The 17,078-nt window shown below is 39.0% G+C and overlaps 1 protein-coding gene across 1 annotated transcript in view; it reads right to left on the reverse strand.

The window, feature by feature from the left end:
- Positions 1-338: 338 nt before the first annotated feature.
- Positions 339-17,078, reverse strand: part of TRAM1 (translocation associated membrane protein 1) — a 68,854-nt gene continuing 52,114 nt past the window's right edge. The window contains exons 7-11 of the mRNA XM_082259670.1: positions 16,665-16,735; positions 15,044-15,148; positions 13,413-13,556; positions 7,925-8,073; positions 339-1,676 (exon numbers count right to left, since the gene is read on the reverse strand). Coding sequence (XP_082115796.1) covers positions 1,603-1,676; positions 7,925-8,073; positions 13,413-13,556; positions 15,044-15,148; positions 16,665-16,735 — 543 coding nt within the window. The 3' untranslated portion in view covers positions 339-1,602. The remainder of the gene's footprint in view (positions 1,677-7,924; positions 8,074-13,412; positions 13,557-15,043; positions 15,149-16,664; positions 16,736-17,078) is intronic.

Consider the following 17,078-nt stretch of genomic DNA (forward strand, 5'->3'; position numbering starts at 1 on the left):
GTGCTTGCCTGAAACCAAGCAATATACTACCTATGAGTTTGATCGAACACCTGAATTCAACAGATAGAACTGGGATATAAATTGACAACCAATACAAGGTATTGAAAAAAAATATCAAAACCAGAAAAAACAAAACGGGAGTTTCTTAGAAAGCGATCACATTTTTTGCAAGGTTGGATGGAGATAATTTCAGTCCTATCTTCGTGCTCTTGGTCAAAACCTCTAAGTTCTACAAACACTCAGGATTCCGAGCTCCATATAAATTGGTTGAAACAGAAGAAAATTGTGTGGGCAATTTAAGTCCTCCTGCTCCATCAAATACAGCCATTGCACATAAGCACAATTACATTTTTTGTTTTATTGTTTTTAATCAAATAAGAAAAAAACATTGGCTTATAAAAAAACTGAAGTGAAAATACATGTATCACAGCATTTACATCTTTTAAACATTTCAGTTGGCATATCAAAAGAGTAGGATGCTGGAACTGTACAACAGGAAAAGGACATTTTTACCAATACTCTCTTGCAGTTTTGCAAAAATGTTAAAAAATGACTCCAGTTTTTGTACTTTTTTTCCCCATTATTATTCCTTGATTGTATATCTTGATACATTCGGCTTTGACTTTGTTGATATAATATGATGCATTGGATAAATGGGGAACTGCCCCTCCCTGACTAAATCAAGTAGGGCACACCCCTAAATTACTTGTGGCAGCCCCCTCCATTGGGAGAGATAAGCCAATCTTTTTCTTTTTGAGAGTTTTTTTTTTTGTGTTAATTTCAAATGTCCAATCTGATTATAGACACTCCCCTGTGTAGGGTCGCCATCGCTCGCAAACCTCTAATATATACAATAATAGGACTCTAAGATCTTGCTCTCATTCTAGTGTGGGTGGAATGATATTTGGCTATGAGAGGCAATGGTACATAGAAATTCTACTGTATTCCATGACCAAACTATAATAGATTTTACCAGTGGTGGTGCTGCCGATAACCATACAATTACAATTCCTGACAATGTAGGAGCTGCAGATGGGGGTAAAATCTCTGTTTTACTACACTGAGGGGACCCCTAAGCAGATAGAGGGTTTCCACTTAAACTGGAAATCCCCTAAAAGGCCAAATATTATTTTGTGCTATTTAGCACTGAATTTTGATTGTGACAAGTCTAGCATCAAAGAAATGCTAAAAATGAAAATATTAAAAAAGAAAAAAGAAAAAGGAAAAAGGAAAGACACCCTGTACAGTCAGAAAGTATACCTGTCACCAATTACGCAAGAGGCAGCCAATCTGTGTGCTGAACCAATGCACACCCCATCAATTCACCAGAGGCCATAACATGACTGTGGCTTGAGGTGCCTCAAAGAATAATGTCACTAGTGAATGGATAGGGTATGTTCCTTGATCGTTCCAGCTCCTGAAGAGGCCACCTCTCCCGTGTATGTGTTGCAGGTCATGGCATATGGTTGTTTAGAAACACGCTGCATTATTTATTGTAACAGTAAGAATTCTAGTGCTGTGGGGCTCTGTACAGCACAAGGCAACTTCTCTTTGGGAGCAGAGTACATCAACTGCAAAATGACTGTTTTTTTTGTTTTCTTTTTAGGAGTGTTTCTCTTTTCGGCTGCGGGGAGAATCTGCTCCATTAGAGGTTACTGTTCCATTAACGCCATTTTCTGGAAAGAGGAGAAAACAAGTTGAAATACATAGATTTTTTGTACCATTAATGACAATTAACCCCTTCCCACCGACAGTCTCTTGGCCCTTTAGGAGTTCTAAAAGCCGGGAGGCAGAAATGGGCATTCGGGTCATGTGGCTGCTGTGATTGGCTGTCACATGATTGGAAAACTCCCAATCGCAAGAATGCAACAGGAGCTTACCGATCCTTACCGGCAATCGTGCTGGGAGTGGTAAGTTGTAAACACAGGGCAGCATATATGTTGTCGCTCGGCGTCAAGGCCCACCCGCCAAGAGGCCACATATATGCGTACCACCGCCAAGGGGTTACAGAGTTCATGACGTTATTGCTTATATACAGTAGTTTTATATAAAATTGGTAAGACACACAATCTACGACAATATATTATTTGCATTAAAATGATTTATATGCACGTGTGTAAAAAGAAAAAAAGAAGAAAAAAAAAAGTAAAGATTTTTGTATTAAATGGCTTTTGGCAACTATAAAGTTGTTAAGACATATTTGCTTTGTAACTTTAAAAAAAACATTTCAGACAGAGGATAACAACTGCCTTCCTCCCCAGAATCAAGCAGAGCTAACAGGCCACCCCCTCCTATGTGTTCCTACTAGCCAGTAAGGCCATCCGCCCATTACTGTATGAAAGCATCTTCAATTGTAGGCATTCAGTGGGGCTGGAGAGGCCATCTGAAGGCACGTGTGCCTGACTTGCTCTGTGCTTGCAATTTACTGCTATTAAGTTTTTTCATGGCACGAACATGTTCATATTTCAGGGTAACTCCACTTTCTTGGGCGGAAAAAAAATTAGCAAAAAAAAAAAAAATAGGGTATACAATGGCGGCACAAGTTATATTGTAATTGAAGGTTATTAACAATTACCTTTCAATCTGTGGCGCTGTAGTTTTCTGTGAAATGCAATCCAATATGGCCACCTGGAGGCGTTCTATACACAGATAGTGTACAGAACGGCCCCCAAAAATGTAATTTCCTGCTTGGGTGATTGGCCTAATTATTTTCTCAGAAGTCTGTACTAAGATACATGCCAGATTTTGAGCATGCCCTGCAACAAAAATGTAATCTTTGGTGGGATACTCTCAAAGGGAAATCATGACTAAAGGGATGCAAACTTTGCTACTTTCCTCATTAGAGGCCTGCAGGTGCAGCAGCTGAGAATTATAAAACCACTCTCCTACAGATTCACTCTGCAAATGGATACAGGCAAACAGCTATTATTTCAGAATAACAAAAAGTAAGAATCTGCAACACAGTTATACATAATCTCTGCAATGCACAAAGATCACCCAGAAAGGAATGTTTTTTTTTCTCAACAAAAGTGGTGTTATTTATCAAGCATTCCATTCTGTGTATGTGATGCAAACTTGCAAAAGAGAAAAAGCCCAACTGAGGTAATCGATTTAAATAAAGCGGATCTTCAGGTGGATAGTAAGAAGTAAATTAATCCAGTTGTGTATTTATTAAAAAATCATGTGTTTAACTTAGCATCAACATGTGTAACCTCAACAGGAAGTCAAGCCCTAGGGATGACATCAGCAAGCTGCTGTTCCTTCATTGTCCACCAATAAGCTGTACCAAGCTATAATACCTAAAGCCTGACTCTGGGTGCCCCCAATCAATTTCCATATTACCTCCCCCTGCAATTTTTTTTGACACTGCTGGAACAGTTAAAGGGCAAAAATATATAAACCTATTATAAGAAAATTTTATAGTACGGTTTATTGAGGCCCCGACTAGAAATGATGCTCTGTTGGACCTGGTAATCTCAAACCATGCAGAGCTTATTAATAATATTCATATAAAAGGATATCTGGGTAGCAGTGACCATAATATGATTTAATATACCGTTAGCTGTAAACAAAACGCATACAGGAAATATAAAAACCCTTAACTATAAGAGAGCACATTTTCCAAGGATGAGGGCTGCACTCCAGGACTTACACTGAGAGTGAATATTGGCATTGATGAACACAGAACAGAAATGGGAGTCTTTCAAAAAGACTGTATGCAAACTTACTGCAAAGTATATTCCCATGGGCAAAAAGTTTAAAAGGCTAAAAATAAAACCTGTGTGGCTCATGACCAAAGTTAAAAAAGCAATAATAAGAAAAGAGATTTTAAATAATATAAAAATGAAGGAACACTATCATTGTTTAATTGTTATAAAGAATATAACAGAATATGTAAAAAGGAAATCAAGGACGCAAAAATTCAAAATGGACAGATTGCAAAAAGATAGTAGGACAAACCCCCATAAAAGTATTCAAATCTAATAATAGTAAAAATGTTAGGTCTGAGCATGTAGGCCCTTTACAAAATAATCTGGAATGGTTGACTGGGGACAAAGAGAAGGCAAATTTATTAAATACTTTCTTCAGCTCTGTGTATACAAAGGAGCATAAGGGAGCTCATGACCATAATGAGGAGAATATTAAAAAAAACCGCCCCAAATGATCAACAATGGCTATCAAAAGTGATATGATCCTGAAATATTTAGACAGAATAAAGGTGGAAAAAATGACTGGACCAGATGGCATCCACCCAAGCATCCTAAAGCATTGAGCGCTGTATATTCAAAACCTTTGCTTCTAATTTTTAGGGATTCGTTAAGGACTGGAATAGTACAAATGGATTGGCGTAGGGCCAATGTGGTGCCTATATTTAATAGGGATCAAAGTCTTCGCCAAGTAACTATAGACCTGTTAGTTTAACTTCTATAGTCTGGAAGATATTGGAGAGAGTTTAATAAAAGACCACATAGATGAGTTCTTGCTAGAAGAAAATATTTTAAGCAACAGACAGCATGGATTCATAAAAAGACAGAAGTTGCCAAACAAATCCGATTTCTTTTTATGAGGAGCTAAGTAAAACGTTGGACAGAGGGGTGGATGTAGTATACCTGGATTTTGCAAAAGCATTTGACACAGTTCCTCACACATGGCTGATGTGTAAGGCAGGGCTTGACAAATTTGCCTAAAATCTAGGAGCAAGTTAAAGTTAGGAGACATTTTTTTTTTTTTTTAAACCAACAACCAAACTATTAAAAAAAAAAAAAATACAAAATTTACACATAAATACAACTAGAACCCCGCTCTCCTCTATAGGGCAATCGAATGGAAACAGACCGTCTGTGTTTCCATCCGATGCCATCTGATCCGATCCACGGGGTGGATAGAAAATAGAACCACTATCCGTCTGTTTTTGGCGGACAGGATCAGATGGCAGCAGATTACCGCTCCACAGAGGAGACTGAAGGGTCCGATCAGGTCTGCCTGAGAAACTGACAGGCAGACCTGATCAGACAGCCTGTGTGAAAGGGGTCTTCGGCTGTGTAACATGGCAGGGAGATGATAAAAAAAAAAAAAAAAATATAATATATATATATATATATATATATATATATATATATTTCAATAATTAAAAAAAATATTTTTTAAATAATTAAAAAAAAAAAAAATAATAATAACCACGCTCTGTCCACTTACCTTTAAGCAAAGGTAAGTGGACAGGGAGATGAAGCCTGCAAAAACTTCCATCTCATCTCCTCTTGGGAAGGAGATGGCCAGGCATTGAGAACAGGCAGTGGAAAAAGGCATTAGTGACTGCTTGTGAAACTCACGGCCACCACAAGAGGGCGCCAGTTCCCCGTTGGAAGCCTCTCTCATCTCACAGAAAATGGGCGAAAAGCTGGGGCCTCAATTTTCGGACGGCGCGGTAGTCTGTGCACTGGGGGAGGAGGTGGGGGGGGGGGCGCAAAAGGGACAGGACACCTCCTGCAGGACACCCCAGGCGCCAGGTCGCTAATTCTAGTCGCCAATGCGACCTGGCGCCCGGGCTTTGTTGAGCCCTGGTGTAAGGTAAAGTCTACAGGCTTGGAAAGATCAGTTTGTAAATGGATAGAAAATTTTATTTAAGTGGTTAATGATTCTTACTCTGAATGGTCTAAGGTTATCAGTGGTGTACCCCAAGGTTCAGTGTTGTGACCCTTACTTTTTAATATTTTTATAAATTATATAGGGTCTGGGATTAAAAGTACCATTTCAGTCTTTGCAGATGACAGTTTGCAGTGGAATAACTTCCTTACAGGATGTCTCCAACTTACAAGCTGATCTCAATGCACTGTTTCATTGAGCAACTATGTGGCAAATGAGGTTTAATGTTGATAAATGTACAATTAGGCACTTGGGGGCTAAGAATATGCATGCATCATACATACTAGGGGGAGTAGAACTGGGAGAATCCATAGCGGAGAAGGATCTGGGTGTTCTGGTAGATCCTAAGCTTAAAAGCATGCAATGCCAAGCTGCGGTTTCTAAAGCAAGCAAAGTCCTTTCTTGTATTAACAGAGGCATGGACTCCAGAGAGATAGATATAATTTTGCCCCTGTACAAATTATTAGTAAGGCCTCATCTGGAATATTCAGTTCAGTTTTGGACACCAGTTCTCAAAAAGGATATCGGGGAACTGGAGAAAGTGCAGAGAAGGGCAACCAAACTAATAAGAGGCATGGAGGAGCTTAGCTATGAGAAAAGATTAGCTTTATTCTCTTATAGAGGAGATTAAGGGGGAATATGAGCAACATGTATAAATACATAAGGGGTCCATATAGTGACTTTGGTGTTAAGTTATTCACTTTGAGGCCTCATGTACACTGCTACTTGTAAACGGATGTTTAGGAGCAGTTGGGCGTTTTTTTCAGAAGCCCCTGAACCCTCCTCTATGTGATCTTATCTGTCCATGCACACCGAGTCGTTTACAGTGATTTTTGGAAAGCAATTATTTGCGTTCAGGATGTTCAGAACGTCTGTTTACTGGCGTTTCAAATGCCAAACGCGACTGAACGCGGTCACCTGCGTTTAGCGCTTGCGTTTTTACTGTTTAAAGGGGAAGGATTTTTTGACCTCTAAAAATGGATCTGAGCGCAAACGCCCGCTAAACGCTGCTAAACGCGGCCTGCAAACGCGACACAACGGACGTTTTAAACGTCCTTTACATAGCTGTTAAATTCCAGCGTTCAAAGGACTTTTGAAAACGTCCTGTGTACATTAAGCCTAAGGTCAACACAGAGGACAAGGGGGCACTCTTTATGTCTAGAGAAAAACAGATTTAGTCTCCAAATATGGAAAGTTTTCTTCACATTAGAGCTGGGAAAATGTGGAATAGACTCCCTCCAGTGGTGGTTCTGTCCAGCTCACTAGATTGCTTTAAAAAAGGCCTGGATTATTTTCTAGGTGTACATAGTATAAATGGGTACTAATTTTTGTAGGTAAAGTTGTTTCAGGGAATATCCGCTTGCCTCTCGGGGGATCAGGAAGGAATTTTTTTCCCCTGCTGTGGGAAAATTGGATCATGCTTTGCTGGGGGTTTTTTTTCGCCTTCCTCTGGTTCAAATGTGGGTACAGGATTGTGTATATGGGATTGTATGGTTGGGTTTTCTTTACTGCTTTTTGTTTTTTAATTGGTTGAGCCAGATGGACGTGTGTCTTTTTTCAACCTGACTATGTAACTGTGTAACTATGAAGGGTGCGGTGGAGGCTGGGCCATGACAGCTTGCACTCAAAGTAGAATACGGAGGATATCTTGGGGCAAAAAGGAAGTGATGCTGGGGACTGCTAAGGTTTGAAGGAAAGTATTGCAGCCTAAGTGGTTTTTCTTTTATTTTTGTACAATGCCATAAGGCCATTTTAACCTCTTCACGCCAGCCGTACACATATATGCAGCCTCTCGGCGGATGGGCCTTAACGCAGAGCCGCCACATATATGCGACCTTTTGTAAACCACTTGCCGTGCTGAGTGCGCTTCCAGCATGGTAGCTGGCAGGGATCAGTAAGCTCTCGATGCATACTCGTGATCAGGAGCTTTCCGATCATGTGACCACTGTGACAGTCAATCACAGCAGTCACATGACATGAATGCCCGCCTCCACCTCCCAGCTTTTAGAACTCTTAAAGGGCTGGGAGGCGGTTGGCGTGAAAGGGTTAAAAACAAATGCTGGGAGCTGGGCTTTAACTGCAGTGCTGGGCTTTAACTGCAGTGTTGGGCTTTAGTCTGCAGAGTGGTGCCATAGCAAGTGTTGGTAGACAATGGAGTCTGCTTAACAAAACTGTCTGAATAGAATCCGAAATCCTTTGACAGGTAAAAGTTTACATATATGAATTTGTGTTTTTAGCTGTTTGCCTGGAGTTCAGCCTAATAAGAAATGTAAAAACCCACCTTTTCCTTTCTTGCCCTTAGAAGGAACAGTTCTCTTCCTCTGGGAAGGCTGTGGGGATAAGTGCTCTCTCCACCGTCTCAGCTGGAAATTAATGAACTTCCACATCATAAATGCCTGAGTTATGCAAATAGATGCCAGCACGCTGATTCTGAAATATAATGAGGAAGTTAATTATAGATCATATGCTTTAGGAGTTCATTTAATCAGGTAACAGTCTTCCACTTTCAGGAATAAGATATGCATGGGTCTAGACTTTTCCAGTGTTGTTCTGGTACTGCGGCAGCGGTTGGCATTTCATAACTTGTAAATGAAATGATGGGCGTACAAACATACGAACAAAAATAACGAAAAATAAGTTATCTGTAGCAGTTAAAAAAAAATCTACCTACATAGTTATATGGTTTGCAAAACAGATTTGCAGCAGTGAAGGGTGCGAGATGCAGCAACTGTAGCAATCTGTAGCTTGGTCACTGACCTTTTGCAGCATTTGGAGCAGGCTGTAGAATCATAGTTACACATCTTATTTCATAAGGCTGCTCATAAACATTTCCCACTAGCAATTGATAACTGAATAGACCAGCAACTTTGTAGCTTGCTACAAATTGCTGCTGAAAATAGATGTGTAGCTGTACAAATCTCTGCCACAAAGCTGTTGGTGTCAGAGAGCCCCAAGATCTCATATACAAGGGTGATCGTAAGATGCCTGGTATATTCCCCTACAAATTGTTAAACATGCTTGTGCTCTAAAGTTATGCTCTCATGTTTATGCAGCTATCATAGCAGCTTTAAGAAGCAGCAATATTCAGCAGGGAGAATATTTAAAGTGCAACTGAAATCAAAAAGTGAAGCCGTTATAGAAATGTTAATTTTTCCTAAACAGAATCCTGTACCTTTTCCCATCTGAAAAAATAGCAGTAAGCTTCCTGGCATGTGAGGGCATATGGGCACTCTAGTGCCTATAGCTTCATAGCTGAATATATGTATAAATACGACCTAGGGCATTGCTGCCTGACTGCTAGTCTCTGGAGATTTGGAGTGAGCCTTGGTGAGGTCACCACTGTACTGCTCACTGTTATCCTTGCTGGAGGCTTTGACTTAAGGATGAAAACTAGAGATGCACCAAAATTTTGGCGGCTAAAAATGGTGTTATTGTCATTTTGCCGATACGAGAAAAAGGTAAAAGGTAAAACCTTGGACAGAGGGGTGGCTGTGGACGTGGTATACTTGGATTTTGCAAAAGCGTTTGACACAGTTCCCCACACATGGCTAAAGTCTACATGCTTGGAAAAATTGGTTTGTAAAAGGATATAAAACTGGCTAGAAGACAGAATTCAGAGAGTAGTGGTTAAGGATTCTTACTCTGAATGGTCTAAGGTTATCAGTGGTGTACCCCAAGGTTTAGTGTTGGGACCCTTACCTTTTAATATCGTAATAAATTATATAGGGTCTGGGATTAAAAGTACCATTTCAGTGTTTTCAGTGTCATCCTTACAGGATGTCTCCAACTTACATGCCAGCCTCAATGCACTGTTTAATTAGGCAACTATGCGACAAATGAGGCTTATTGTTGATAAATGTAAAAATTATGCACTTGGGGGCAAAGAATATGCATACATCATACATACTAGGGGGAATACAACTAGGGGAATCCATACTGGAGAAGGATCTAGGGTTTTTGGTAGATCATAAGCTTAATATCATGCAATGCCAAGCTGCGGTTTTCAAAGGGAGCAAAGTAATTTTATGTATTGAGGTATGGACTCCAGAGAGAGGCAGATAAAATTTTGCCCCTACACAAATTAGTAAAGCCTCATCTGGAATATGCAGTTCAGTTTTGGGCAACCGTTCACAAAAAGGATAAATCGGGGAACTGGAGAAAGTGCAGAAAAGGGCAACCAAACTATGAAAAAAGAGTAGAGGAACTGATCTAATATCTTGTACTGTCCCCTTTGGCAAGTATCACAGCTTGTAAACGCTTTTTGTAGCCAGCCAAGAGTCTTTCAATTCTTGTTTGAGGTATCTTTACCCATTCTTCCTTACAAAAGTCTTCCAGTTCTTTGAGATTTCTGGGCTGTCTGTCATGCACTGCTCTTTTAAGGTCTATCCATAGATTTTCAATTATGTTGAGGTTAGGAGATAGTGAAGACCATGGCAAAACCTTCAGTTTATGCCTCTTGATGTAATCCACCGTGGATTTTGAGGTGTGTTTAGGATCATTATCCATTTGTAGAAGCCATCCTCTCTTTAACTTCAGCTTTTTCACAGATGGCATCAAGTTACCATCCAAAATTTGCTGAAATTATATTGAATCCATTTTTCCTTCTACGCATGAGATGTTCCCTGTGCTACTGTCAGCAATACAAACCCAAAGCATAATTGATCCACCCCAATGCTTAACAGTTGGACAGAGGTTCTTTTCATTAAATTCTGTGCCCCTTCTTCTCCAAACGTACCTTTGCTCATTCCGGCCAAAAAGTTCAATTTTAACCTCATCGGTCCACAGAACTTGTTTCCAAAATGCATCAGGCTTGTCTATATGTTCATTTGCAAAGTTCAAACGCTGATTTTTGTGGTGAGGACGTAGAAGAGTTTTTCTTCTGGTGACTCTTCCATGAAGACCATATTTGTACAAGTATCTCTTTATAGTGGAATAGTGTACCACAACTCCAGTGTCTGCCAGATTTTTCTGGAGGGATCGTGCAGTCAAACGTGGGTTTTGAATTGTTTTTCTCACAATCCTGCGAGCTGTTCTGTCTGATATTTTTCTTGGTCTTCCAGATCTTGCTTTAACTTAACTGTTCCTGATGACTGCCATTTCTTAATTACATTCCGAACAGAGGAGAGGATATTGACATCTGAAAACGCTTTGCTATCTTTTAAAAGCCTACTCCAGCTTTGTGAGCGTCAACTATTTTCAGTTTCAGTTTTCTAGACAACTGCTTAGAAGATCCCATGGTGCTGATTGTTGGGGCAAGGTCAGAGGAGTCTGGGCATTTAAAACCTTTGAGATTGACATCACCTGGTCTTCCCAGACGATGATTGAGAACAATCCATGACACTGGCAGGTCTCAGCCTTGCAAAGGGGCAGTGCATGCTATAAATTCTGCAGGGTGCCCAAACTTTTGCAGACACCATTTTTTTGTTTTCTGTAATTTTGAAAGTGTCAATGATGGAAATAAAATCTAACTTTTATTGACATATTATAAGAATGTCTAATCTGTAATTTGATGCTTTTTTTTAGATTTTTCCATCTTTCCTTGGCTTCTTTATGCACATTAATACATTTTTTTACCTGGGGTGCTCAAACTTTCGATCACCACTGTACATATAATAACAGGATACTAACATTTTTTTTAGGCAAAGTTGATCCAGGGAATATCCCATTGCCTCTCGGGGGATCAGGAAGGAATGGTTTACCCCTGCTGTAGCAAAATGGATAATGCTTTGCTGGGGGTTTTCACCCTCCTCTGGATCAACTATGGATAGAGAATTGTGTATATGGGATTGTATGCTATATTTTTTTTTTTTATTGGTTGAATTAGATGGACTTGTGTCTTTTTTCAACCTATGTGTCGATAATGGCGCTGAAAAGGAACTCAAATTTACCATAATTTTACTGTGCTTATGGTGTGTTTTTCATAGGTGATGTGTCTCAAAAACCACATCAAAAACTTAAAACGGGTGCGTTTATTGATGCATTCTTGCTGTGTTTTCAATGCATTTCAACAGTGAGGTGCTTTTTTGGTGTGTTTTTTTTTAACTGACCAAAAATGGAGCAAGCTGGATTTTTAACATCAAATCAGAAGTGCAACAGACCAGTGTGAACACATACATAGAATTTAAAGGTATACATTTTTCTTGAGCTTTTCTTGTGCTAAAGGTGCCAATAATGGCTGGAAATAAATTCATATTCATTAAAATTCATGATATAAAATCAAAAAGTTCAATACAATTATATATAAAAAATACATCGTTTTTTAAAAACCGGTCATTTTCAGTTTCGGGTTCTGCACCAAAATATCCATTTGGTGCACCTCTAATGCAAACTCCCCAAGATGGCCGCCTATATACAGAGACACAGTACAAAACAAGATATGGCAAGTTGGTACAACTAGTTGGGAACAACCAGCTGCAGGAAGACCACAGGCAACACTGGTGACTAGTACTTTTTTTTTTTTTTCGAGAAAATACAAAGGAATTCTCTGCAGGACAAAAACAATTTACCATTGTTCACAAGAAATATTTATACTACATTCTACCCTGGCATTTCACCAATTTGTGTTAAAATCTACAGCTGCTACAAACAGACTAATCATGTGACTAAACTGACAGTAGGCATTGCCAATTAGCAGTCAGCTTTGAAAAGTGCCGGCATTATATTGTTTCTCTTCTGAAGATATTAATGTAGTAATTGGAATCTGCAATAGCTTGCTCAAGTCCTTGCAATGTATAGATTTTGCCTGCGGGACATTTTATCCCCCCCCCCCCCCCAAAAAAAAAAAAAACTGGAGTTTCACTTTAAATGCACTAAATGCATTAACTCCATTAAGAAAATAGCAAAAATCAGTATAGCCTTTGTTTTAGTGATTTCGTGTTCTACTTGAATGACAGAGCTACTTTATTCCTATGGCTAATCCTACTTTGCAAACATTAAAGATGTGCTAAGATCAGACTGTTTTGCCCAACTCACCTTAAGGAAAAGCTATACTGAGAGAAATGGAGTGGCAACCTCATTATTTAAAGCTTTAATCCCTGGGACACTCCAGGCATGTAGGAGCTAATACAAGATACCTGCATCCAGCACTCCCTGAAGTGTCGTATGCTGAAGATTTTGTTGATGTATGTAGATTTGTAAGAGCAAAGACTGGAGGTATCAGGGAAGGATTCATTCTATTCTTTTTCAAGCTATTTTTTTTCCCTTTGCACATCGTCAAAAAAAGTTGAACTGCTGCAGTCAAGCTATGGACAGCCAAACATTTACATATGCCTAACAAGCAATAAATGAGCTTTAAAAAAATCTCTCACTGACTTCTGTAGATGCATGTCATATCTCACAAATGATGCAGTGAAGTAGTCCAAGTCAGGTCTCAGCACTTTACTTTAGCCTTTCTCTGTTCGGTTTACATTTGAGATTAGAAGACTGGAAGGCTTATAAGTTACTGCTGGGTAAGCAGATCTTCTGCAGCAACAAAAGCATGTTAAAAAAAATTATATTTATATATATATATATATATTTTTTTTTTTTTTAAATGCCAACAGCATGGCCACCTATCTTGCCTAAAGCTAACCTCCTGCAACGGTTACATCTCAACCTGTAAATGTCAGCATTGGCTCCTTTTCACACTTTTTCCAAAGCTTTTGGGAGCCTCCAGATCAGCAATGCCTCTTTACCTGCCAAGCTGTCCCTTATAGAAGGGAACTGTGAACAATACACAGTACACAAGTGATAGTAAAAACACGAAATGACCACAAACATAGGGGTTCTACCTGATTGCTAGAATATTGAAATTTCCAGAACTGATGTCCAAAACCTGGTTCTCTGCTCGAGCGAGTCCAAATCCAACAGTAAGGACAGATAGTATAAGTGTAAGAAGACGCCCCAGGACAAACAGAATAGCCCACAATGTAAACCTGGAAACAGAAAATCAGAGTTAAAGAAACACAAATTTCCTGACACAGTAGATAAACTAAACATGATCAGGGGAAACCAAAATAAAACACAAACAGTGGACAATTAATTGTATTTGTTTTATGGTTGTCAGGTACATCAACTGATAATGGAAAAGGGATCACAGAAGTTAGGTGCCAAGAATTTATAGATTGACTGGCTAGCTGGCTCCATGGATTTGTCCAGCCTTCGTTAACTGAACTAGAATGGAAAACTAAGGATAAAGAAACACACTAAGTTTTAAAAAAGTTTGAACAAAGAGAACCTCACTCAGATTCAAAAAATAGTTGCTCTCTAACAACAGTGCCTGTCACTAATTATGTTACACCGCAGATCAATGCTTTTGTACTACCAAGTACCGGTGTCACCCACTTACCTATTCGAAAAAGAACTTGAACTGTGTAATAAAATAAATGGCAGTGATTTTCCTCTAGAATTTGTTTACTTTTATTTTATGTTTTTTTTTTGTTTGGTGAAAACAATGTGTGTTTATGTAATGCTGCCTGCTGTACCATGTACTTGTATGAGAAAATATCCTGTTCTCTTTGTATTGCTTCCTTTATGTGAAATCCCCAGTGTTTCTGCTAGTCCCCTTGCTTTTCTATTTAAAACTGACCAAACTAAGCAGGAGAACACATCGTGGGCATTTCTCCAGCTATGCTGAGAACTCCGTGTACTCTCCTCCAATGATCAGACCTGTCCTGACATGCCCCCGCTGCACAGCCATTTACTGATAAGCTCAGTGTGCTGCTTCACCTCCCCTGGAGCACTTTTGCAGCTGAGAATAGAGGGAACGTGATCACTTATGAAAAAGGTGTTCATAATGTATTTTATCTTTTAGAACTATACAAAATGTTTTGCCTTTAATTTCTATTTTAAACTGAATAAGTTGTTTAACAAAGTGATTGTTTACAATCAGTTAAAGGGCCAGTTTAAATTATGGGTGTGCATTCTGCATCGCATGGCACCTCAATAACATGTGATTTGGTGCAGTGGGTCTTTGAAAAGGAGAACATGCACTACTATTTGCTCTAGTTTGATTTCAGCGCATTTAAATGAATGGGCTGAAAACCACACCGCACAGAATCGAACAGGCATGCGGATCGCGTTCCTGTGCGATTCAGGTGTGAACTAGCCCCAAAACTGCTTGTGGACAGTCAAAAATTCGAACTGCAGTGTAGACTTCAACTTTGTGTATATTTTTATTTATATATATATATATATATATATATATATATATATATATATATATATATATATATATATATATATATATATATATATATATATATATATATATATATATATATATATATATATATATATTGAAAAAAAGGTCTCTACCCCAAGAAAGAAAATAAAATAAATCATGGCTCTTATTTCAATGCCAACATTACCCATGTGTTGTTTTTATTTGTTACTGCAATTATGAAGTGGTATTGACACCTACCCTTTCTGATATTTCTCATTACTGAAGTAAAAAAGTCGAGAGATGTGAAACAGAAACTCTACGAAGTAATGAAGAACCAGCAGAACAAGGCCAAGGTGGGTTAAGCTGTAAAATACACAAAAAGAAAATGTATGGAAACACATGGATGTTTATCAAATAAAACACATTTCATAATGACCATAATAATATCAAACATAGGTCTGTAATGTTATACCGATACATGCATTTCAGAGACATCAGGTCAGACAGTGACCACATGCAGATGGTAAAGCTAAACTCCTGATCTTTTTTTTTTTTTTTTCCAGAAATACAGGAGCCGTTGCCTTGACAGCCAGAATTCTAGCATTTTCACCAAAACACAAGTTTCATATAACTTGGTTCTGATTTCATTTAAAGGCTAACTCCACACTTTCCACCATGTTACATCCAAATTTATGTAACCTGGTGAAAATGGGACCCTGACAAATCCCCCCTCCCCCAACAGAGATCTGTGAAGGTGCTGCCACCATGGCAGATGGACTGGTAGTTCTCAATGGAACATAAGTGCAGTGATCACCCCACTCGTAGCCCATTGATGCTTCCTCCAGCTCTTTAACTGAAAGTCTATACCTCAGTATGAACAGAGAGCTGGAGGAACAGTCTGAAGTAGCTTGACATTGCATCCGTGATCTACTGATCAAAGTTTCAATGTTTTGCATGGCGATTTGCAAAAGAAATATTAAATGCACACTTTTTTTCCTTGCAAATATATGTGCGTTTTTTTTTTTTTTTTTTAAAGGTGGACTTGGCTTTTAAAGGTAACCCTTAGTAATAATCTGGAGACTGCTATTACAGACCTCTCCAGGAAATGCTAGTTATCCAGCTATCCTACTGTTAAAATGACCTCGGTCCTTTCTGAAGCACTGAACTGCAGCATGTATGGAGATCAAGAGAGGCCAATCTGCAGGACTGAGTGCCATCAATTGGCAAAACCGGCCATAACAATTGACTTTCAGGGGGATTGAGGGTTTTGCTTTAGTATAGATCCTCAAAAGGTGTGGGCTGATCTACCTCCTAGATGGTCACCAACCTAGAAATCAGATTTTTCAGAATTCAATGGCTGAAAATTAGTTTCAGGTCATTGAAATATTTGGTAGTGAAGGGCCCCATAGCAAGTCAAAAATTGCAGCTTCCATATTCATACCCTGACCAGTTACTCTAAATAAATGAGGCTACAGGAAAACATTCTAAAGAAAAAGGGGTTCCCAGAGGAGAGCAGTGAGCTGCCGAGTATTGGTTCATCTGAGGTACAACACTGACACAGTCAGATAAAAATCACAAAATGTATAAATCGACCATACAGCCTGCTAAATTAACCTATTGGCATACATCACAGCGTGCCGATTTTTGCATATCATTCTTAAAGGTTAAGTTCACCTTTAGTACCATGTTACACCCATATTTAGCAATATATAACTAATGCAGAAGCCCCACTCAATCCCCGATCCCCGGTTCTGACAGTGGGATCCTCTCTTCGCACCTAATTTCCCAATACTGCTCGTGTAGATTTACAACCTTCAGCTTCATTTTAGTCCGGTTATCTTCAGATGAGAAAAATTATAGAACTCATAAGTATACTTACTTTAATACATATGCGCCTATAATATGAAAGAGATATAGTCCAATATACACCAGCTGACGAGGTATATCTTCCTGAAAGGCAGAGAATTCACTGTGAACATCCTAGTTATATTCATGTTTCCTTTTTAATTCAAGAATATGTATGAATTCACATATGCCCTGCCTGCTAAAGGTCCACAAAAAGCCTGAATATCCCGACATGAACCTGATCACTGCCTAGCTTGTGAAGAGCTTCTCCACCTTCAGCAAGCAAAGTGTTCCTGTGGTGCATGGTATAGTTCACAAGTATAAACAGTGTTTTAGAAAAGCTTTAAAAATATGGGGCTTTAAAAAGTATGAATTTGTCCCCAAGTGCAAGGCTTTGCACACATCCAAATAGTTTAAAATGACTATCCAGAAGGCAACATATAGACCA

This window comes from Pelophylax lessonae (assembly GCF_965119305.1).
Source record: "Pelophylax lessonae genome assembly, chromosome: 5".
Lineage (NCBI taxonomy): Eukaryota > Metazoa > Chordata > Amphibia > Anura > Ranidae > Pelophylax > Pelophylax lessonae.